General features: G+C 39.3%; 1 protein-coding gene across 2 annotated transcripts in view; it reads left to right on the top strand.

Annotated features, from left to right (window-relative positions):
* Positions 1-905: 905 nt before the first annotated feature.
* Positions 906-24038, top strand: part of PDE3B (phosphodiesterase 3B) — a 170208-nt gene continuing 147075 nt past the window's right edge. For both annotated transcript variants that reach the window (XM_057750047.1, XM_057750045.1), the window contains exon 1: positions 906-1889. In XM_057750047.1, the coding sequence (XP_057606030.1) occupies positions 906-1889 (984 nt within the window). The remainder of the gene's footprint in view (positions 1890-24038) is intronic.

Raw genomic sequence — 24038 nt, 5'->3', positions numbered from 1 at the left:
TCAAGGTTTCTTCCCCATGACCTTGGTGGTGGCTGGCCCTTACCAGGTCACAGCTCATCTCGGACCGTGCAAGGGTCTATCCTCAACTGGGATGAGGGTAGAGGCAGGACCCGCCGCCTCCCCACTCAACTCGATTTCTCTCCTAGGCACTCCCCTTGGGGACCATAAACGCCCTCTTTCCCTCCGCCCCCGGTGGTGAGCCTGCCGGGGGTCTGCGACTTACCCCAAAGGGAACCTGCGCGCCTGGGGTCCCGGGATGGCCGGCTGGCCCCCTTCGATCCGAAAAGGACCCCCTCCCGTCTCTCCCAGCCCGGGTGGGTCTTCGGGCGGCCGAGGCCGCGCTCTCCCCAGTCTGGGCACGCTCAGTCGGCGGGGGTCCCCGGGGCGTTTGTCCAGGCGGGCTGGCGGGTGGCGGCGGGCCGGGCCGGGGCGCGGGCGCGCGCGGGCGGACGGCAGGCGGCAGGCGGCAGGCGGCAGGCGGCGGGCGGCGGGCGCGCGCCCGGCCGGGGCAGCAGCGGGGGGAGGAGCGCCCTCCCGCCCGCCGCTCGCGCGCCCAACGGACTAGGCTGGGGCGGTGAGGTAACTGTTGCAGCCCGCGGGAGCCGGGAGCGACGCCGAGGCTCCAGTCCCGAGGAGTGCCCGAGGGGGAAAGGCGGGGGTCCTGCAGCCGCGGTCCCAGACGGAAGCGCCGTCCGCCCCTCTCCTCAGCCAGCATGCCGCGGACCCCGCCGCCCCTCCGTCCGCGCGGCGGGGACCCCGGGCCGCGGCGGCGGGCGCAGCCCTGACGCGCTGCCGAGCCGGGGGGCGCCCCGAGCGCGGGGGCCAGGCGGGAGGGAGCGCGAGCGGCCGCGGCGGCGGTCCCAGCTGGGCGTGCCGAGCCCCCCTGGCTGCCCCGCGTCCCGGCCATGAGGAGGGACGAGCGAGACGCCAAAGCCATGCGCCACCCACAGCCGCCCGACGGGGCCGGCTCGCCCCCCGAGAGTCTGAGGAACGGCTACGTGAAGGGCTGCGTGAGCCCCCTGCGGCAGGACCCTCCGCGCAGCTTCTTCTTCCACCTCTGCCGCTTCTGCAACGTGGAGCTGCTGCTGCCGCCGCCGCCGCCGGCCTCCCCGCAGCAGCCCCGGCGCGGCTCCCCCTTCTCCCGGGCGCGCCTCTCGCTGGGCGCCCTGGCCGCCTTTGTCCTCGCCCTGCTGCTCGGCTCGGGGCCCGAGCGCTGGGCTGCTGGGGCCGCCAGGCTGCGGACCCTGCTGAGCGTCTGCTCGCACAGCCTCAGCCCCCTCTTCAGCATCGCCTGTGCCTTCTTCTTCCTCACCTGCTTCCTGACCCGGACCAAGCGGGGCCCCGGGCCGGGCCGGAGCGGCGGCGGCTCCTGGTGGCTGCTGGCGCTGCCCGCCTGCTGCTACCTGGGAGACTTCGTGCTGGGACAGTGGGGGTCTTGGGCTTGGGGGGACGGAGACGCCGGCGCCCCGGCCCCGCACACGCCCCCGGCGGTGGCGGGCAGGTTGTTCTCGGTGCTGGGCTGCGTGGGCTTGCTGACGCTCGCGCGGCCGGGGAGGCTCCGGCACAGCATCCTGGTGCTGCTCTTCTCCAGCTTTGTCTGGTGGGTGTCCTTCACCAGCCTCGGGGCGCTGCCTCCAGCCCTCCGGCCGCTGCTGTCCTGCCTGGTGGGGGGCGTCGGCTGCCTGCTGGCCCTGGGGCTGGATCACTTCTTTCAAATCAGGGAAGCTCCCCATCATCCTCGGCTGTCCAGTACCGCGGAAGAAAAAGTGCCTGTGATCAGACCCCGGAGGAGGTCCAGCTGCGTGTCGTTCGGAGAAACTTCAGCCAGTTACTATGGCAGTTGCAAAATGTTCAGGAGACCTTCGTTGCCTTGCATTTCGAGAGAACAGGTATGTTACCAGAAAGCAAGGTTTGGTAAGGAAGGGAAGGCGGTTTTTATCGCTTCAGTTCGCGAGTTGAATTAGCGTGTTGGAAAGCATGTTTACTTCCAGGGTGAAAAAAAGAAAAGTTTTATTCTGGAAAAAATTCCTAAAATACAGGAAGCTTTAAAAAAAATGCAGAAGTGCCATTTATCTTTGAATAGAAATGAAATAGCAGAATAAGCATATATTGCACTTTTTAAAGAGTTTGTGCAGAAGAATGAAGTGGATTATTTGAAGTATAATAGATTGACTACTCCCACTTTGACACAGTCTGGTGTGTATCTTTTTGGTGCCATTTATCTGTTACTGTTATAGTGGTGATGTCTCCCCAAAGATACATACAGCTATTAGAATGAGTGGAAAAATATATAAATATATGTGAATTTTAATCAGCGTGGTTTAATTATTCTTGATAATTAAGAGGACAAATCTGAGACCTTATAATAAAAAAACAGTGATGAGTTTTGTAACGGAGACTTGTTAATTTAGAAGAAAAGGCTGTTGAGGATAATTTTAAGTGATTTCTCCCCCACCCTCCACCCCAGATTTCAACAGTGTAGGCTAATATAATCTTTTACAGACTAACTTATGGTCCTGTGTTTGTTGCATCATTAGGAGAATGTTGTAACAATTTAACCTTTAAACTTAGTAATGTTTGGAAATATGCCAAAAGCATTTGTACAGTTTCTTTTCCTGTAGATTTACATGTTTTTGTTTTTTAAAAGAATGGAATGGAAATCATCATTAGGGAAAGAGTTTCTGTTTTTTTTATAGCCTAGGGAAATCTTACCCATCACGAGGAAACTCACCAAGTATAGCTACTATTCACTGAGCATTTACTAAGCGCAAAATACTTTACTTATATTGTCTTAAATCCTCACAAGAACTCTGTATCATAGGTGGCATTAACCTCAAGTTAGAAATGAGCAAATTGAGGCTTATAGAGATTACCCAACTTCACACATCTAGTAAGTGTCAGTGCTGGGATTTGAACCTAGATTTTTCAGTTTTCAGTGATGTCTTCTAAGCAATTAAAAGGATGAATGTAGAGGTTTTGCTTAAGTAGGAGAGTAGGAGTCTGTACCATTGGTTTTCAGGCTTTTTGATTAGTGATATGTTTTACATCAGGGACCCAATATATTTGAAACATAAGTTTCTTATTCTTACTACTATTCTTCAGTATAATCTACAAGCTATTACACTATCCGTAGTGCTCAAAGAGACACCTTGCTTCCTGATAAGTGTTTTCAGAGGCCACTTTTGTGGTCTTGTAGTTATTTGGGCAAATGCTTGAAAAAAAATGTTCAAAAAATATCATGCCTTTTGTTTTCTCAGTTTTCTGCCCCTGATAATAGACAATGCTCAGAATCATGTGTATCAGGAGAAAAATTGTCAGAAGATTCACTGTAAAGCAAAGTTCTATCACCTATTTTCATAGACTGCAATAGCATTTGATATTTGACTTTGTGAATAGATTGCATTTTTTTTAACACCAGGAAAGTGTTTTAGCACAGTTTCATCACATTTGTAGGCAATTTTCCTGAGCTAAACAGCACTACAGTTTAACATAATTGTAATATGTTGGCATAGTGAATTATGGCTATTATCTTATAAATTGAAAATTCCTGGTCTACTTAATCCTGATCTGGTGCTCTTTCCATCACAGCAACCTTTTTTCAGCTGTTAACTAGGTGTGGCATTGATATGCTAGGTAGCTTTGTTATTTGTATTAGGCAAATATTGTGCTTTTAAAAATTTGTGCTTTTAAAAAGGGCATATTTTATTAAAACAGAAAATCCTTATTCATATTCCGCTATGAATAGGGACGTTTTCTTGGGGGGGGGGTCTTAAATACATGCTGATAGTTCATGGTTAATGTTCAGTGTCATAATACTCCTTTGGCAATACTAGAAACTACTAGATATTTTTAACTTGGCAGAGATTGTAATAACAAAAATTTTTACTTATGCTTTTTCTTAAAGTTTAACAGTGGATCTGTGGTTTTGTTTGCACGTATGTTATGTGAAAGAAATTAAGTTGGAAACCCATACCTTTATGGAAGTAAAAGGTCAAGGGATTTTCTGATTTTCAGAGTACTAAACTGTACATGATAATTGTAAAGTCACTCTCTTGTTTCAGAAAATGAAGGGAGACAAACGGTTTTGGGTAGAAGCTGATATACGGAAAAGTCTCCTGGATTCATAGAGGTTCAAGGGTAAAGTCTTGGCTGTACCGTCATATTGGAAAAGTTGGTGAGCGTTTTCTGAGCCTCAGTATCCTGTCAAATCAGGGGATCCAGTGGGTGAATTTTACACCACCTTCCAATTCTAGAATTAATTTCTTTTAGTTAGTTTACACTTTTTGTAAGGTATAAATAAAAATATGACTAAAACTTCACAAGTTACTAGATCTTGAAGTTTTACTTAAGTGTTTAATGTTGATATTGCTAGCCTATATTTTCCAAGGGGTGATAATTGGAAAATATGAACAAATATTCTGTATTTTTTGAAGAGAAAGGACTTTTGTTTTAACATGTATATGTGAACATTCATTTTTGGATTTATAAAATCATTACACTTTCATTTCCTTAAGAATTTAAACATTTTTATTAACATCTGAAAAACAATTGAAAACTCATATTAATATAAACGCTTTTAAGATTCAGAGCAATTTTTAACATTTGGGATGTTATGTTAGATACTGTCTTGAAAATAATGGCATATGTTTGTAAAACATATGATTTTCATAATTAGGTTTAACGTTTGGTTACGGCTGACTATATTCTACCTTGGTGGGTTAATGAAAAGAAGCACTAAGTTTGTAGTGTATTTGCCAAGAATCAGCTGAAACTAATAGGAAGTAAAAAAAAATTTCTTTTTAGTTGTCTACATAAGCTGCTTTGGCCAGAAACAAACTACATTTCTATCTCATTTTAACTATACATTCTACAATGCAAATTTAGGCTGTCAGTGAGATCATTTTGTGTGTGATAGACTAGGTAAATACAAGGTTTTGAAGGGCATAAGTCTGTGTGCGAGATATTTTTCTATACCTAAAATGCTGAGTGCTTTTTAAATGGTTAGGTAAATATTTAAAAATTCTGTGGCCTTAAAGCCCATAAATATTATTTAAAGTGTTAATTTTATTTGAAAAAGGATACATATGTATTATGAAGTCTTTTTAAAAGGATTTTAAAGTTTATTTTTCCCCTAAGGAATCTGCAAGGCATAACCCAGTATGAATTTTTTTAAAGAATACTGTGGAATTTGTGAAATTTAATGAGTGTTTTATTCTAATTTTATGTTAATGTTTTATAGTAAAACATCAGCCTCTGTAATATTTTTATGCTTTATTTTGTATATTGTATATACCCTTGCCATCAGAATTCTTTCAAAACCACAAATTTGATCAAATCACTCGCTCTGTTTTAAAAATCTTATGGTTTTTCATTGTCCACAGAATGAAGTTCATGCCCTTGACCCTTGCTTGCAAAGTTCTTAATAACCTACTCTTAGCCTTGTTTTGTTTTGTTTTTTTAAAGTCATTAGGACTTACGGAACACCCTCTCCCCACACCCATCCACGACTCTAGCTGTTTGAGGACTGCTTATTGTTACTGAAGTGTAGACTTTTTTCTTTTGCTTTTACCATTCACACTGGTTGAAATCTCCTTTAAGAAATGTATGAGATTAAGAAGTCTTTAGACACTACAGTGATGCTCAAATTAATGTATAAGCTGAGAACAAAACTCCATCATAGCAGAGTTGGCCAGGTTTAAAAATAAAAGTTGACAAATCATGTCAAGCAGTGATGTGATGACGTGTGATAGAATTTTCAGTTATACCACATGAAATAGTAACATCTCCATAGTTTGTTTTCCCACACTGAGTGGAAGGTAAATAGGGCCAACCATAAGTAAAACTTTGGTTTTAGTAAAGTTTGATGATGTTTGTTTTCATTGTCCTCTGATTTTTTAATCCTCTTCAGTGGCAGGCCCTTCTCTGATTCTCTTTCTTTCTTCCCTTTTAGTTACCAAATCAGCCTGTTTCCCTAGTGCATTCTCCTGCCTTCTTATAACCCCACCCAAAGCAGGAAGAATCTATACTTGCTGAAAAGTTTATTTCAACATAAATATTATAGATATAGAAGAAATGGAAGAGATTTGGAGTTTATCTAATTGAAATCTACCCATTTTATAGAAAGGAAAAAAATTCAACTCCAGAAAGAGAAGAATATTGTCTCTAGGTTATGCCACAAGATATTGACTCAACTTAGTTCACCTATACTTTCAGTTAAGAGTATATGCACCTGTAGTCATAGTTTTCCAAGGCTGTTCTTAATTTGCCAGCTATCTCCAATTGTGTGATAAACAATGTCCCTAGTTAAAAGCAGTTGAGGGTAGTAGTGGGAGAGAGCGGGGTATGAGAGTTGGGAGGTACTCTTGAAATCGAATAGTTCATGATGACCTTGAAGATGAACTTGATACCTGATATTGTTATTTCAAGGTGACTTGTAAGGATGCAACTGGTCTGAAACTCAGGTATCTTCAGAGGCCAGCCACATAGCCTATTTATTTTATACGTTGAGGAAGGAGAGGAGGTGAGGAAGAGTGCAAATGAACTGACTGTTGCCTACTTTGCCCAAGGGCTTTCAGTTTAAATAAAACAAACTGAACAACCGTGTTAGCCAAGCAAAACTTCAGTGGAGCTTGGTTCTGTCTGTGGGTAGTTCCTGACAGTTTATAACGTTATTCACCTTACTATTTACAAACTGATTCATGTTTATTTAAGAGATTGTTAGAAACCTGTTCTTAGAACTTGGGGAAGAGAGGTGTGTTTCCCACTTTTTCTTTTACAACCTATAACTTTTTCTCCAGTATTGATTTACCTGGAAGGTATCTTATCTTTATAGATTTTCCCTCCTCCATCAGATAGAGTACCTTGTTTGGCTGCTTCCTTACATTTCATATAACTTGCTTTCAGCATATTTTAAATTTATTTAGTTAGCATTTAAATTTGTTAATGAGAATTGCCATACATAAAAGACTGTACATATGTATTTTTTATATGGTTTAAGGAAGAAAATAGAACAAAAAAGAAAAATGTCAAGTACTTACCACTCATTTCCTTTGTGTAACCTCTTTTGCATCCCCTTTTCTCTGCCCCAGAGACAACACATCTATGTTGATTTTTTTTTTTTGCTGTTCATTCTCTTGCTTATCTTTATAACTCCTCTGAACATATTACTAAATAATCTAAATAATATATTGTCAGTATTGTCTGCTTTTGAACTTTAAGCAGACTCATGCTGTATGAATTCTGTAACTTTTTTCTGCTTGATGTTTGAGATTCATTCATGTTGATGTGGATAGATGTGGTTCATTGTTTTTCAGTGCTGTATAGTGTTTCATTGTATGAGCATAATAAAATTTATCCATTCCACTGTTCATGGACCTGTGGGTGGTTTTCAGTTGTTTGCTATTATGTACAATGCTGCTATGAAACTTTTTGTAAATGTCTTCTAGGTGCATGTGCACGTCTAGAAGTAGAACTGCTGAGTTGCACCTATGGGCATAGTCAACTTTACTATGTATGATAGGCAGAATAATGGCACCCCAAAGATGTCCATGTTCTAATCCCTGGAATTTGCGGGTATGGTATGTTACCTTACCTGGCAAAGGAGATTTTTTGCAGATGGGATTAAGTTAAGGACCTTGAGATGGGGAGATTATCCAGGATTATCTAAGTAGTCCCAGTATAATCACAGGGTCCTTAAAAACTGGAAGAGGAAGACAGACGAGATCAGAGAAGAGAAATGACAATGGAAGTAGGATTGGAGTATTATATGGTGAGAAAGACTCAGTCCACCTTTGGCGTTGACAATGGGAGAAGGCCAGGAGCCAGTGAAAGCAGGCATTCTCTAGAAGCTGGAAAAGACAAGGAAATGAATTTTTCCCTAGAGTCCTCAAAAGTAACAAAGCCCTTCAAGTACCTTGTTTTTAGCTCAGTGAGACCTGTGTCAGACTTCTCACCCACGGAACTGTGATATGATAAATGTGTGTTGTTTTATGTGACTTAGTTTGTGGTAATTTGTAACAGGAATGTGTTTGCATTAACTGCTATAACTGTTTGCATAGGTTGCTGAGACAAAGTACTATAAATTGGGTAGCTTAAACCAGTGGTCCCCAGCCTTTTTGGCACCAGGGACCGGTTTCACGGAAGACAGTTTTTCTACGGATGGTGGTGGGGGAGTGGTTCAGGCGGTAATGCAAGTGATGGGGAGCTGCAGATGAAGCTCCGCTTGCTCACTGCTCACCTCCTGCCGTGTGGCCCAGTTCCTAACAGGCTGGGGACCAGTACTGGGGGTTGGGGACCCCTGGCTTAAACAATAGAAATTTATTGTCTCCCTGTTCTGATGTCTACAAGTCCGAGATAAGACTGTCCCCATGGTTGGTTCCTTCTGAGGACTCTGAGGGAGAATCTGTTCCATGCCTGACTCCTAGCTTCTGGTGGTTTACTGGAAGATTGGCCTTTTTCGGCTTTTAGATGCGTCACCCCATCTCTGCCTTCATCTTTACATGGCACTCTCTCCATGTCTCTTCATGTAGTCTTCCCTCTGTGTCTTCTTTGTATCTCAATTTACGCTTTTTTAAGTACCCCAGTCTTACTGTACTGGGGCCCATCCTAATCACCTCATTTTAATCTAATTACCCCTGTAAAGATCTAATTTCCAAATGAAGTCACATTCTAAGGTATTGAGGATTAGGACTTCAATGTTTCTTTCTTTGAGGGACACAATTTAACCCATATAAGTAGCGGTAGAAAACTGAGACACTCTGGGAAGTTGAATTGTTTTTCATGATGGTCACACAATTTATATTCTGCTAGCAGTGAATAAGAATGCCCTTGAACCTATGAGTACTACATTAACTTTAATGTTTGTTAGTCTAGTGAGTGTGAAATGTATTTCTTTGTGATTTTAATTTATGTTTTTGTAATTACTCATAAGGCTGAGTATTTTTTATGTTTATAGATTGCATTTCTCATTCAGGGGTTACCTGTTCACATCTTTTGCTCGTTTAAAAATTCAGCAGTTTGGGGACTTCCCTGGCTGTCCAGTGGTTAAGACTTCGCCTTCCAATGCAGGGGGTGTGGGTTCCATCTTGGGTTGGGGAGCTAAGATCCCACATGCCTCGTGGCCAAAAAACCAAAAACATAAAATAGGAGCAAGATTGTAACAAATTCAATAAAGACTTTAAAAATGGTCCACATTAAAAAAAATAAATTAAAAATTCAGTGGTTTGTTTTTTCTTGGTTCACGAGTTCTTTATATATTTTGGACATTAATCCTTTATTGGTTATTTGGGTTGCAAATTTCTTCTTCCAGTTTTTATGGTGTCTTTTGATAACTGAGATTCTTAATTTTAGTATTATCAAATTTACCAATCTTTTCCATTAATGGTGTGAGAATCTCTGTGTCTTGTTTATAAAACTCTTCCCTATTGGAAGTCATGAAATAAACTCATATTGTTTTTTCAGAGTTTTCGTTTTGCCTTTCAAATGGTTTTTATCCACCTAGAATTGATTTACATGTGTAATGTGATATAGAGATTGAATCTCATTTTTTACTCATATAGATATCTAGTTATGGCAACACAAGTCATTGAAAAGTTTATTTTCCATTTATTGGCAGTGCTGCCTCTGTCATATATCAAATTTTAATATGTGTATGAGTGTGTATCTGGCTTCTCTGTTATGCTTTGTTGATTAATTTGTGTACCCTGTGCTAATACCACACTGTCTTAATGACAGTAGCTTTGTAATAAGACAGTATACAATAAGTCCCCTCATCTTATTATTCTTCAAGAGTTTGTCAGTTATTTTTGGACCTTTGCTTTTCAATATAAATTTTAGAGTAAGTTTGTCAAGGTCTACAAAAATGCACATTGGGATTTCGATTGCCATTGCATTAAATCTTTCGAACAGTTTAGAGGAGAATTCGATTCTGATTGAGAATTTTAAGTTGTGTTTTTCTACAAATTTATTTAGTATAACTTTTCACATTTATTGTTTGTAATAATATCTTTTTTATTATCTGTTTAATTTGTTCAGCATCTGCATTTTTGTCTTCTTTTTCATTCCTAACATCATTTGTATCTTTACAGAGTATTGAGTAGAATTCCCTTGCTATACAGTAGGCTCTTATTAGTTATCTATTTTATATATAGTAGTGTGTACACGTCAATCCCAATTTCCCAATTTATCCCTCTCCCCCTTCCCCCCCTTCCCCCTGATGTCCATAAGTTGTACTTGTTTCCTATTTTATTTGTATCAGCTCTTTTATTATTTCTCTTTTTTCTTTCTTTGAGTTTTCTTGTTCCTTTTGTTTTTGGACCCTTCTTTTGGCTTGTGGGATCTTAGTTCTTAGTTCCCCCACCAGGAATTGAACCTGGGCCCTTGGCAGTGAGAGTGCAAAGTCCTAACCGATGGACCGCCAGGGAATTCCCTCTCATTCCTTTTTTGTTATTGAGATGCTAAAGGCCATTAACTTTGAGCTTTTCTGGCATGTGCGTTTAAGATTATACATTTCTCTCTAAATATTGCTTTTGTTGAATTTCACAAGTTTGGATGTATAGTATGGTTATTCTACAGTCCAAGAATTTTCTAATTTTCATTTTGATTTCCCTTTTGACTAACAGTTGTTTAGGAAAAAATTTCTAATCATATGCAGGTTTTCTAGTTATTGTTGATTTCTGACTTAAGTGCCTTGTGGGCCTTACATATGATCAGTTTTCATAAGTATTCTATGTGCTTGAAAAAATACATTTTTCAATTGTTAGGTATAATATTTTTGAGTTGTCTGACAGATAAAAGTGTAAAATGTCCTTGTCGTACCTTCTGTGTCCTTATTGACTTTTTATCTTTCTGACCTGTCAGTACCTGGACAGAGTATTAAAAATTCACACTTTCCTTGTGGATTTGTCAACCCCCACCCATAGTTTGTGGGTAAGTGTATGGAGAATAGAACTTTACAAATTGGATGGAACTGCTTATCAGTGGGACAACAAAAAGGATGGATGAGAAAGAGCACATGTGAAATGTTTAAAGAGTCAATGTAGGAAAGTAATAAAACATTTGATCAGAGTTAATATATATTTACAAATTTCCTTTTATATATGCCAGGCCCTAGAGAGATACTAAGATGACAATCACAGGGTCTGTATTGCAAGGAGATCACACTCTAATGGAGAGAAAAATATAAACAGGTAATTACCATTCAGTGTGGTAAGTGATATAGCAGAGGTATAAATAAGGTACTGTGGTAACTTTAGGGAAGGAACCGCTAACTCGGGGAGAAGAGTCAGAAAGCCTTCAAAAAGCACATAACAATTGAGCTTTAATCTTCAAAGAAAGTTTCTTACTGATATACAGTGAATAAAAAATGAATTTAAAAATTTCGTTTCTATGACCTTAAAATGAATTTTTCAAAGTGGTTTTTTTTTTTTTTTTTATTTCTTGGCTGTGTTGGGTCTTCATTGCTGAACATGGGCTTTTCTCTAGTTGTGGTGAGCAAGGGCTAATCTTTGTTGCTGTGCGCGAGCTTCTGTCTCATTGTGGTGGCTTCTCTTATTGTGGAGCACAGGCTCTAGGCACGTGGACTTCAGTAATTGTGGCATGTGGGCTCAGTAGTTGTGGCTTTTGGGCTGTAGAACGCAGGCTCAGTAGTTGTGGCGCATGGGCTTTAGTTGCTCCATGGCATGTGGGATCTTCCCAGCCTGAGGATCGAACCCATGTCCCCTGCATTGGCAGGCGGGTTCTTAACCACTGTGCCACGAGGGAAGCCCCAATTTTTTGAAGTTATTTTTCCATAATCTCCACCTTACTCTAAATATGTTTAGAAGTAAATACTTGCTATCAACTGAGAGACTATGAAGGCACAGAAAACATGCTGAGTCCAATCAGGCAAATTGTTCACCATTGGTCCCCAATCAATACTAACAACCAAAAAAGATGCTTAAATTCTCGATCAGAAATGTCAGTATCAGTGGTAAAAATAATATAAGCAATAAAGAAATGTAACCCAGAATTAGAAAAGAGGGATTATTATAAGATGTAATTACCAAATGCTCGCTATGTGCTAGTCTCAACAACTCTGTGAAATTAGTATTGAAATCCTGTTTTGCAGCTGGAAAGTAAGATAGAAAGGTGAATTGACTAGCCCCACATCACTTAGCTAGCACATAGAAAATTCCATAGTATGCTAAGTGCCATTTTCAGTATATAAGGAGCCCCTAAGAACTTTCCCAATTGAAACAACTAAACAACAGGTTTAAGCATTTTAGAATGTATCTTTTGAAGGGAATCACTGAGTAAGAAAAATCTCAGATCCCAGAAAAGAAGTGAAAACAGTGTCAGGGAGAAAAAATTTTCCCTTCTTCCATTCCAGGTTCTTTGTCTGGGCTAGTAATTACATTGATTTAAGACAAATTAACATGAGAAAAACAAATTTAGTTTTGTATATGGGAGCCCCATAAAAAAAAATGAGACTCAAAGAAGTTAAGACAAAGAAACAAATTTGTGAAGAACTGACAACACAAAGGACTTTGGTCTTAGGGTAGTGAATTGGTGAAGAAGTAACAGGTTTGTTAGGGCCAAGCATTCTTGGCCCTAAATTCCCTATCTCTGGTGATAAGGATGCCTTCCACCCTCCTGGTACTGGGAGGGGTACCTTTCACATGGGAGGTTCATCTGCTGCTTTTGGGGAGGGGGATAGAGAACAAAGGAGGGTCAGAGTGTCCTTCTTCACCACTGTTTCTCAAACTTTAATTCAAAATAATCTATATGCCTAAGTGGCATATTCTGGGGTAGCACATTCTGCTCCCCTTCAGTAGGAATCCCAGGAGGTAAGCAGACATTTAAACCAGCTTTCATTTGAAGGTTTCTGACCATCCTTAGAGACCTTGAACATTTGCTTCTGTTAGGTGTGGCTAGGCTCAAGAGATAAAACCTAGGGTCTGTCCAAAGTCAGAAATCTAATAGAAAAACTCTGCGTAAAGCAGAGACCCCAAAGTGCTACTCTTCCAATGTAAGGGTAAGTGAGAAATAAATATGGCCATGGAGATGGAATGCCTGTCTTGACCTTGGCACATGGAGTTGGGGGAGAGAGAAAATAAATCTTCCCTGGGAATGTATAACCACAAGAGGGCCCTCATATAGTTTTTTTTTTTTTTTTAATTGTGGTAAAATATAAATAACATAAAATTAGCCATTTTGACCATTTTTAAGTGTACAGTTTAGCGGCATTAAGTACATTCACATTGTTGTGTAACCATTACCGCCATCCAACTCTAGAACTTTTATCTTCCCAAACTAAAACTCAGTACCCAATAAACTATAATTCTCCATTTCCCCTCCTCCCAGCACCTGGTAACTGCCATTCTACATTTTTTTTTTTTTCTGTTTCTATGAATTTAACTACTTTAGATACTTCGTACAAGTGGAATCATTTGTATTTTTGTGACTGACATTTCACTTAGCAGAATCATCTTTGGAATTCTAATAGGAATTGCTTGAATCCATAGATTGCCTTGAGTAGTATTTACATCTTAGCAATAGTCAGTCTTACAATTCATTAACATGGGAGGTCTTTCCATTTATTTGTGTTTTAATTTCTTTCAGCAGTGTTTTGTAGTTTACAGTGTACGAGTCTTTCACCTCTTCAGTTAAGTTTATTCCTAAGTATTCTTTTTTGATACTATTCTAAATGGGATTGTTTCTTAATTTCATTTTTGACTATTTCATTGTTAGTGTTTGAAAATGCAACTGATTTATATGTTTTTTTTGTATCCTGCAGCTTGCCTGAATTTGTCTATTCTAACATTTTTTTCATGTGGAATCTTTAGGGTCCTCATTTAGTTAAAAATTTAAAATATAAGACTCTATTTTTTAGAGCTATTTAAAGTTCATGACAAAATTGAGAGGAGGGTGCAGATTCTCCGTATACATTTTGCCCCCATGTGGCCATAGCCTCTTCCTTTATCAACATCGCTCCCACCAGACTATTACATCTGTTATGACTGATGAATCTACCTTGATACATCATAATCACCCAGTCCAGAGTCTACATTATGTTTTGCTCTTGATGTTGTACATTTTATGGGTTTAGATAAGTGTATAATGACATATACCCATCATTATGGAAAGTAAAGTATTTTCACTGCCCTAAAAATCCTTTGTGCTCTGCATATTCACCCCTTACCTTATCCCCACCCTTGGCAACCACTAATCTTTTTTTTTTTTTTTAATATTTATTTGGTTGGTTGATCTGGTCCTTAGTTGTGGCAGGTGTGCTCCTTAGTTGCAGCACATGGGCTCCTTAGTTGCAGCACATGGGCTCCTTAGTTGCGGCATGCAAGTGGGATCTAGTTCCCTGACCAGGGATCGAACCCAGGCCCTCTGCATTGGGAGTGCGGAGTCTTAACCACTGCACCACCAGGGAAGTCCCACTACTGATCTTTTTACTTTCTCCATACTTTTCCCTTTTCCAGAATGTCATATAACTGGAATCATAGAGTACTCATTTAGTTTTTTATCTAAATTAATACTACATAATGTAGACTTAGAAACCTCAAGTGAAAAATGTAAAGTGGTCCCAGGTGACTGATAGAGGTAAATTCAAATTCTCTAAGGCCTCAAATAATCCCACAGATAAAATTCCAAGGAAACTGAGCAGTGCGTAGTCAAAAATCCACAAAACTTGCACGGAAACAAGGCACTATGAATATGAACCTGCAGAAAAAAGTATACAGCAAAAGAAACCCACAAAGGTTCCAGAGCTTGGAGTTATTATATATCAGATATAAAAAATATGTTTAAAATATGCGTAAATAAATGAAATAGAAGCTTGGGAAATGGTTGAGGAACAGAGAATTAAAAGAATAATCATACAGATTTGAAAAATAGAACTAAAAGTGAAAAAATAACCACAAAATAAAGAAAACCTGATGCACATTTTAAATAGCAGTTGAGAGACAGTTGTGAACCAGAATATAGATCCGAAGAAATTTTCCATAATATTTTGCAGAGAGAGAAGAGATGGAAGTTAAGAAAGAGAGATCAAAAAAGTTGGAGAATAAAAAAAAGGTTTAACATGAATTTAACTGAAGTTCTAAAAGGAGATAATAAAAGGGAAAACAGGCAATATTTGAGGAGATAATGGCTGTAAAATAGAACTTTACAGAACTGATGAAAAATAGCAACTGATATCCAGAAAGCCCACTGAATCCCAAGCAGAATAAAGAAAAAGAAATCCACCCTTAGATTTCATCACTGCAAAATTCAGAACACACACACACACACACACACACACACACACACACACACACACACACACACACACACAGAGAGAAGAGAAATTCTAAAAGAAGGCAGAGGGACTTCCCTGGCGGTCCATAGGTTAAGACTTCACCTTCCAATGTAGGAGGTGATGGTTCGATCCCTGGTCTGGGAACTAAGATCCCACATGCCTTGTGGCCAAAAATCCAAAACAGAAAACAGAAGCAATATTGTAACAAATTCAATAAAGACTTAAAAAAAAAAAGTCAGAAAAGAGAAGTTACCTAGCCAAAAAAAAAAAAAACCAAACATGAACAGCAATTACACTGAGAGGTGACTTATAGCAAGAATGGAAGCCAGAAAACAGTTGACTGTCATTTGTCATGTGCTGAGGGAAAATAACTGTCAAACTAGAAATCAATGCCCACCAAAACTTTCTAGAAAGAGAACATATTAAAACCATTTCAGACCAGCAAAAACTGAGAGTTTTTTTTTACCAGCAAAAGTACGCATACTTCAGGCAGAGGAAAGAACTGAAATCAGGAAGGAATGATAGTAATAAATATATAGATAAAATTAAATAGCCTTGGTGTTCTGAAACATTACTAATGGTGCCTAATTTGTGAGGGGAGAACAAGCTAGAACTAAAACTAGAAAAAAATAGCATTTACCTTGGAAGGAAAAATTAGAATAGTGAGACAACATAAGAATCTTCTAGGAGACTACTGAGAGTGGAGAGACAGAGAGGTCTGAATATTTTCACATGAAGAAAGAGAGGTCTGAATATATTTCAGGTCTGGGTGTCTGTGAGGTTAGTGGTATTGTTAGCCAACATAGGCAATATGGGGAAAGGACCTGGCTGGGGAGAAATGACAAAGAGCTAGGTTTTATTTTTATTTATTTTATTTTTAAAATTTTTGATTTGTATTTTGGCTGCATTGGGTCTTCATTGCTGTGCGCTGGCTTTCTCTCTGGTTGTGGCCAGTGGGGGCTACTCTTCACTGCAGTGTGTGGGCTTCTCAGTGCAGTGGCTTCTCTTGTGGAGCACGGGCTCTAGGTGCGAGGGCTTCAGTAGTTGCAGCTGGTGGGCTCAATAGTTGTGGTTCGCAGGCTTTAGAGCACAGGCTCAGTAGTTGTGGCACACGGGCTTAGTTGCTCTGTGGCATGTGAGATCTTCCCGGACCAGGGATCGAACCCATGTCCCCTGCATTGGCAGGCAGATTCTTAACCACTGCACCACCAGGGAAGTCTGAACTTGGTTTTATTGATTAATGCATGCTTTCTCATGTATATACTTGCTAACTCTAAATGGGATGTAACCTCCCTGACAGCAGTGATCAAACATTGCTATTTTGTGTTTCTCATAGTATAATTTGGAGTTGACAGTGGTTATCTATTATTGTATTTACTCTTGATAGTTCCATGTTGACCTTGAATAAAGGAAAGAACTCTAGGTGGAGATGGGTCTCAATTCCCTACTGCCTTTGATATTCTTGTTAACAATAAGCTGTGTTGCACAGTGGTGAAGCCAGGCTGCTTCAGAGTTTCACTGGCATCTCTGCCACCCTACAGGATATTAGGCAAGTTGTTGAACTTCTCTGTACCTCAGTTTTCCCAGGTGTAAACTGGAGGCAATAATAGCATCTGTCTCACTCATGTGAGGTGGTGTTGTGAGGATTAAATGAGTTAATAACCTGTAAAGTTCTTGAAACAGTGTCTGGCACCTGGCAAGGTTGCCATGCAATATTGGGGCTGTTGTTAAAGTTAAAATTTTCACTCTTGAATTGCTTGGTACTTTATGCCAAATTACTCTAAAATCAGTGTAAGGTTAATTGAAATTTAGATCTTTCAAGCAATCCCTTTTGATTGTCCTGAAACTTCTTTTGCAACCTTTATTGAGTAAAAAGGCTGTGCATAAAGGATTATATGGGGAAAATTTTTTCAGCAATTGTCCAGTATTAGGACAGCAAAGAAAAGATGCAAATGATGAGTTTAAAAGCACTTAAGGGGACTTCCCTGGTGGTCCAGTGGTTAAGACTTCGCCATCCAATGCATAGTGTGCAGGTTCAAGCCCCGATAGGGGAGCTAAGATCCTGTGTGCCTCGCGGCCAAAAAACAAAAACACAAACACCCCCCAAAAACCCAAAACATAAAAAACAAAAACAATATTGTAACAAATTCAATAAGACTTTTAAAATGGTCCATATCAAAAACAAACAAAAAACCCCACAAAACTTTAAAATCGATTAAAAGTGCTAATTGGGGCTTCTTATCTTTTAAAGTTTCAAAGTTAAAGGTTAAGAACCTTTGGTCTGCCAGACGAAGAATTTGTCAACTACTGCAACTATAACTTTTTGTCCCTTAAACTTTTGTTCCAATTTGTCACTTTGGGGTTGGAGGTACACTGGAACTTCAAACAAATGCCCTCACTCATAGTTCTTGCTTCATAGTTCACTGTCTGCTAAGCGTGTTGACTGTTATGCAGCCCCACCCCAGGGCTGATAAGAGGGAGACGAGAGAAGGCACAGAAAGAAGAAAAACGGTGTGTAAAAAAGTGAGTCCTCCAACCCTCCAGTCATCATTGGGCACCGAGCTTTACTGCTTCTTCAATTTAACACTTTGTTCCACCTTTTAGATAAAGTTCCCTGAGGATCTTTCGCTACTTAAATGGTAATGGTTTAAAGCAGACAAAAATAATTATGGATGTGAATTTTTACAGATATACGGGGACGTATTTTTCCTTAAGGAAAAAATACCTAAGTTCACATTAGTAAACACCAATATTTATTATGTCATTTTATTGTTTGCTTGTGTTGTAAATTAAGTACCATGTAGAATTAACTTTACTGTCTGAAAATTCATTCCTTCAGTAAACATTGCTAAGGTGAATGTTCTGCTAGGAACTATGAGGGCTATGAAGAAGAATCATGTATGGATATTGTACCCAGGTGTTTAGTATGAGATAAAAGTGAATATTTTATTTTAAATGAGAAAACATAATTTTGCAGTGTCTGAGGGGCTCAATAAATAACACCCATATTCCTTCCCGAGATTCTGAACAAACTGAGAGAAGAGTGACAGATGAGAGATCAGAATACCACCTTTCTTCCTAATAAAACTCATGTTTTAGGACATGGCTTATATACGCAGGCACTTTTGCTTCCTAATAATGAAGCCCAGAGTTAAATAGACATACCTCGTCATAGGCAGGACAGGGCCAGGAATATCCTCCCTACTTGCTAGGAGAGCCCATTCACAGAGGAGCACTGGAGAACTTCCAGCTAACAGGTAGGCTCCCAAGAGCAAAAAGCAACAGGTAGAGTTATGCTTATGCAATTATTTGAACTTACCAATCATGTAAGTTACTATTCCCCTTCTAGGAGAATAGTGAGGGGATAGAGAGAGTCCAGAAGGTTTAGGGAAAGTTCTAGCTCGTGGGATCTGTAGGATTGAGGAAAAGGCATTGCCTTTCAACATGAAAATAGGAAAAGGCGTTTGTAATCCTAACACCTTTATGCAACAGGTATTTTAAACTTTGTGCGGCCTTGTTTTTTCTACTGTAGTTTTTTATGTAGTTGCATGGAATGTACTTAGTTTTAAAACTGAGCCTAGGTTCTACCTTTGTTCATTTCTTTCCTCTTGGCAAAACTGAGTCACTTCTTTCTCAGTGTGCATCTACCATTGCTCTTAACACAATCTGTGCTTGTATTCTTTAAATGCAGGGATAGTTATTCATCACTTATGTATCCCCTGTGCTTGGCATATAGCAGATAGTTTATTGAATTATTGCATTAAATACTGTTCTTTTCATCACGTAACATGGCATTTTTTCCTAGTTGCTGCATACTACTCATCATTCCATCATTGAAAATAATATGAGGAAGAGGATACCTAAAGAATATGTTCATGAAATCATAGAACCCTGAAGTTATGTCCTCTATCAGGGGAAGATTGTTTTAGGTGAATGACAGAGTTTGTAGGTGGAGTTTAGAAGAATATTCAAAGCTGGAGACTGGAGACTAATGTAGGACCTTATGGGTAGGAATTGCCTCTTTTAAAAAAAAGAGGTGGCATACAATGATGATTTGAGGTGACATTGTGGTGGTTCAGTAGTGCTGTAAACAATTTTGATGTTACTTTTTCAGATATGGCTTACAAAAAAATGCTTAAGATTTGATTAAAAATTCCTAGGTGTTTGAATGGTTCTCAGTTAACCAGTGTTGACACAGTGAACACTGTCAGTGTTTAGAAGCACTGTTAAAAAATTTCTAGGGAAAGCTTCACATTCTTAATACAAATCTGCTAATTTTTATAGTTTGCCAAGGAGGAAGATGGTAATAAATTATTAGTCATAATTATCTAGCAAACTCCAGAAATATGATTATTCTAAACTAAGAACATTTATGTCCGGTAACCAAGGTTTATTTTGTTACAAATAATACCTTTTTAGTTTAAATGCATTTTTGCCATGACTGTTTCTCATATTTACCCCTGTTTCCGCTCACTGACAGATCTTGATGAAAATAGTTCATTATTTCCCTGATAAGTAAGGGTTGTCATTTTAAACATTGTTTCTCTTGTTTCTCTTGCTGTGCCATGATACAGTGATGCCCTAAGTGTCTTATGAAATCTCCTTGCCATATACTCAGTGATATGACTTTTTTGCATCTTGAATTTTTGTGTGCTTGTTAATAGTTATTTTGCTTTCCTTTTGTTGTTAGCTGCTATTTCTTAGTTATCAATCCTCCCCACCTTTCCAATTTGTCACTGATTATCAACAGTGGGTTAGGAAACTAGTTAACCAAGCTAATTGGAATTGGTCGTAAAAGTAAGGATGAAAAGGCTTGAAAGTCTTTCTCATAGATAAAGTGTGTGGACTTTGTAACATTTATTTTGACTGTGCAGAGACATTTTTTTGCTTGTTTTGATAAAGAATCTCTGGATAAATGAGGTGTTAGCTATATTGATTCAACATGAGCAGCCAAATATAGATTTATTTTTCCTTTCCTTTTCTAGTGAAGTACAGTATACATACCATAAAGTTAACAAATGTTAGCTATACAGCTCAACAAATATTACATGTGTATATACCCATATAATTACCACTCAGGTCAAAATAAGGAACATTTTCAGCACCCAAGTTGGCTCCCTCATATTCTCTCCCAGTTAATAGCCGCATCCAGAAATGTCCACAATTATTAAAATAAAATAAAAAGTGTGCTCAGAAAATGGAAAGTATTTCAGTTTGGACTATGTGCTGAACAAAGAGGAAGAGTAGGCCATAAAAATAGTATTTGCAGAGAAATGTTAATTTTTACACTACTTTTCCTTTTGTTTATTATTAAATCTTGCATTATATCATGGCCTTTATAAATACATGAGAATCAGTGTTGCCTTCATCATTAGGTAGAAGATATTGGGTAAAGTTTTGAGCCTTAGTGTTGCTATTAGAGTGTTTTGCACATGGTGACTGAGTACAAATAGTAGAAAGAGCAGAAGTCATTTAGAGAGTGAGGCTTACAGTTAAGAATGTAGGCTCTGGAGTTGGAGTGTCTGTGTTTGTATCTTGGCATCAGGATTCACTTTCCAGCTTGGTGAGCTAGGCAGATTACCTAATCTAGGCCTCAGTTTTCTCATTAGTAAAACAGACATAGTTGTAATAATTTTACTGTAGAGGAGTTGTGAGGATTAAATGAGTGGTTCACATGAAGTACTTAGCCCAGAGCCCAACAGGCACTGTCAAGAAATGTTACCTATTTTTTAAATTACATTTAGGAGGATGCAGTTGTCTTCAAATATTTGAAAGCCTGCCCTATGAAATAGGGATTAAACTGCTTGTTTTCATGAGAACTTCTGGGGTCAGAACTGAGATTAATGTGTATAAATAACAAATAGGCATGGGCTTCCCTGGTGGCGCAGTGGTTAAGAATCCGCCTGCCAATGCAGGGGACACAGGTTCGAGCCCTGGGCCGGGAAGATCCGACATGCTGTCGAGCAACTAAGCCCCTGCATCCACAATTACTGAGCCTGCACTCTAGAGCCTGTGAGCCACAACTATTGAAGCCCGCATGCCTAGAGCCTGTGCTCTGCAACAAGAGAAGCCACCACAATAAGAAGCCTGCACCCTGCAATGAAGAGTAGCCCCCACTCTTCGCAACGAAGAGTAGCCCCTGCTCTCCCTCTGCAGCTACAGAAACCCTGCGCGCAGCAACGAAGACCCAAAGCAGCCAATAAATAGAAAATAATAAAATTAAATAAATAAAAATTAAAAAATAAATAACAAATAGCTTTTTGACTAATATGAGAAAATCTTTTGGCATATAAATTTCTTTGGATCAGAATTCATTGGCTCGTGAGATAATGATTTGCATGCCAGGGGAAGTGTTCAAGGAAAGACTGGGAATGTTTGACAGTGTTTTCATACATCATGAATAGGATACCTCTCAACTGTAACCATTTTCTCCAGAGTCTGTGAAAATTGAAGCACTGGATAAACCATGTTGATTTCCTTTTCTTCTTCTCTGTTCCTCTTGACAAGGTCAATCCCTCCTGCCCCTGCCCCCACCGCCTTAATCCAGCTTAAATGTCATCTTTATTTAACAGTATTTATTGAGCACATACAAATGTGCCAGGTTTTGTTCTAGGTACTGTGATTAGTACTGTGAACAAGACACATAAGGTTCTTGCTCTAATGGAGCCTTAAAAAAATTCTAGCACAGGTAAGTAGAAAATAAAAGCACAGCAAAATAATTTCAGGTAGTTCTAAGTACTGTGATGCATGAAGAAAGTGAAACAGAATAATGGGCTGGAGTGGTGGAGATGGAGGTGATGCTTTAGGTAAGATGGTCAGGAAAAGCATCTCTGAAGAGACGTTTTAACTGACACATGAATGTTGAGAAGGAACTGGTCTTGTAAACTCTGGGGGAAGAACATTCCAGGCAGAAGGCAAGGTCCCTGTTGTGGGAAAGACCATGGAGTTCTTGAGGGTTAGAAAGAAAGATGGGTGGCTGGAGAGTGGTAGGAGAGGTAAGAAGTGTGTGGGTCACATAGGGCCTTGTACACCATGTTGACACTTGCACTTCTTTCTAGTTGCATTCTAATGGGAAGCCATGAGACAATTTCATGATATAATTTATGCTTCAAGAATATTATTCTGGCTTCTTGGAGGGCTATTGGTGGGGATTATGTAGAGTGTAAGCAGAAAGATAGGTGGCTTTTGCAGTCGTCCAAGTGAGAGAGAACTGGCTTGGACTATCTCGGCGGACGTCCTGTCCCCGTCACCCCCCGCACTTTGATCCCCTGGATAGAATGTCCTTTTTAATATTTATAGTGTTTTACACACACTTCTGTTAAAGTACCTTTAGTTAGTGTGTGATTGCCTTCCTGTTTAGAAGCTGAGTTCCTTAGGATTAGGGGAAATGTCTTATCCCTCTTCTGCATTCCTTATCCTTAGTGCTGTAGGTAGCACTGTAGCACTGTTATTAACATAGCGGGTAATAAATGTCTATTAAGTGAATTCATACATGCTCTTTATTAGGTTAGAGAAGTTCCTTTCTATTCTTAGCTTGCTGCAAGTTGAATGTTGTCAGATGTATTTTCTGCATCAAGTGATGTCATATAGTATGTATTTTTTTCCTTTACACTGTTAATATGATGGATTACATTGCTTTTTTTTCAAATATTGAACCAGCTTTTGCATTACAGGGATAAGTACCGCTTGGTTGTGGTGTATTATTATTGTTGTGTGTTGCTGGATTCGATTTGCTAATATTTTATTGAGGATTTTTGCATCTGTGTTCATGAGGGAGAGGTAAGTCTGTAGTTTTTTGGTACTGTTTTTGTCTGGTTTTGATATCAGAGTAATGATGTTCCCGGTAGGAGTTGGGAAGTATTCCCTTTTCTGTTTTCAGAAGAGAGTGTGTAGAATTAGTTTTTCTCTTTATTTGGTGCATGTGTATGATCTTTTCTCTGCCGTATTTACTCTGGTTGGACTTGCTAGGTGGTAGGGTATGTCTGTGCTTCAATTTTGCTAAATAATGCCAAATTGTTTTTCAAGGGAAATAACGACATAAAACGTTGTATAGGTTGAAAAATTACTAATTTGTGACTTCTCAGATGTTTATTTAAATAAAAAATTTATAGTAAATTTATGTTATATTGAATTGGTTTGAAATATTTGAATCTTGAAATAGAAATGGAAGTTGTATCCTAACAATATGAAAGTCGAAAAATATTTAAATAGTTTGAAAGCCAGTGGGGAATGTGAAGCAAAATTGTTAAATGCTGTTAGAGAAATAATGGAACTGTGGTCATTTAATATTAATGAATTTTGAAGGTTTCCCTGGAAATTTGATTGCTTTTGCTGCCAACTGAAGGTATTTCAAGCCAATCTGCTGTATCATACCTGTGCTGTACCAGGTTCCTGGGAGAACTTTCTCACTGACCCATAGTTTGAGATAGGATAATCGTTATGGAGCTACAGAAAATAGTCCTAAAGTTGCCACTGTTTCTGTTTTATTTGCCTAACAGATTTCTTGTTACGTCTTCTTTCACAGGTCATATGGGTGACATACGATTCACCTTATTTAGTAGTGTCTAATTGATTAGTGTATAATCTTAAGATTATAATTCTAAAGGTGAAATGAATGTTAATTGGGTAATTTAGGAGTTTACTCAAATCACCACATAATTTCCTTTTTTTGAGCAATGCAAAATATGCACTTCTCTTACTATACAGGTTCAAAAAGTTTTTGACTAGATAGAAGATAGTTTTCTTTTAAAGC

This window comes from Hippopotamus amphibius, chromosome 9, assembly GCF_030028045.1.
Source record: "Hippopotamus amphibius kiboko isolate mHipAmp2 chromosome 9, mHipAmp2.hap2, whole genome shotgun sequence".
Taxonomy (NCBI): domain Eukaryota; kingdom Metazoa; phylum Chordata; class Mammalia; order Artiodactyla; family Hippopotamidae; genus Hippopotamus; species Hippopotamus amphibius.
Note: the sequence above shows the minus strand (reverse complement) of the source record. Positions and strands in the feature narration are given on the sequence as shown.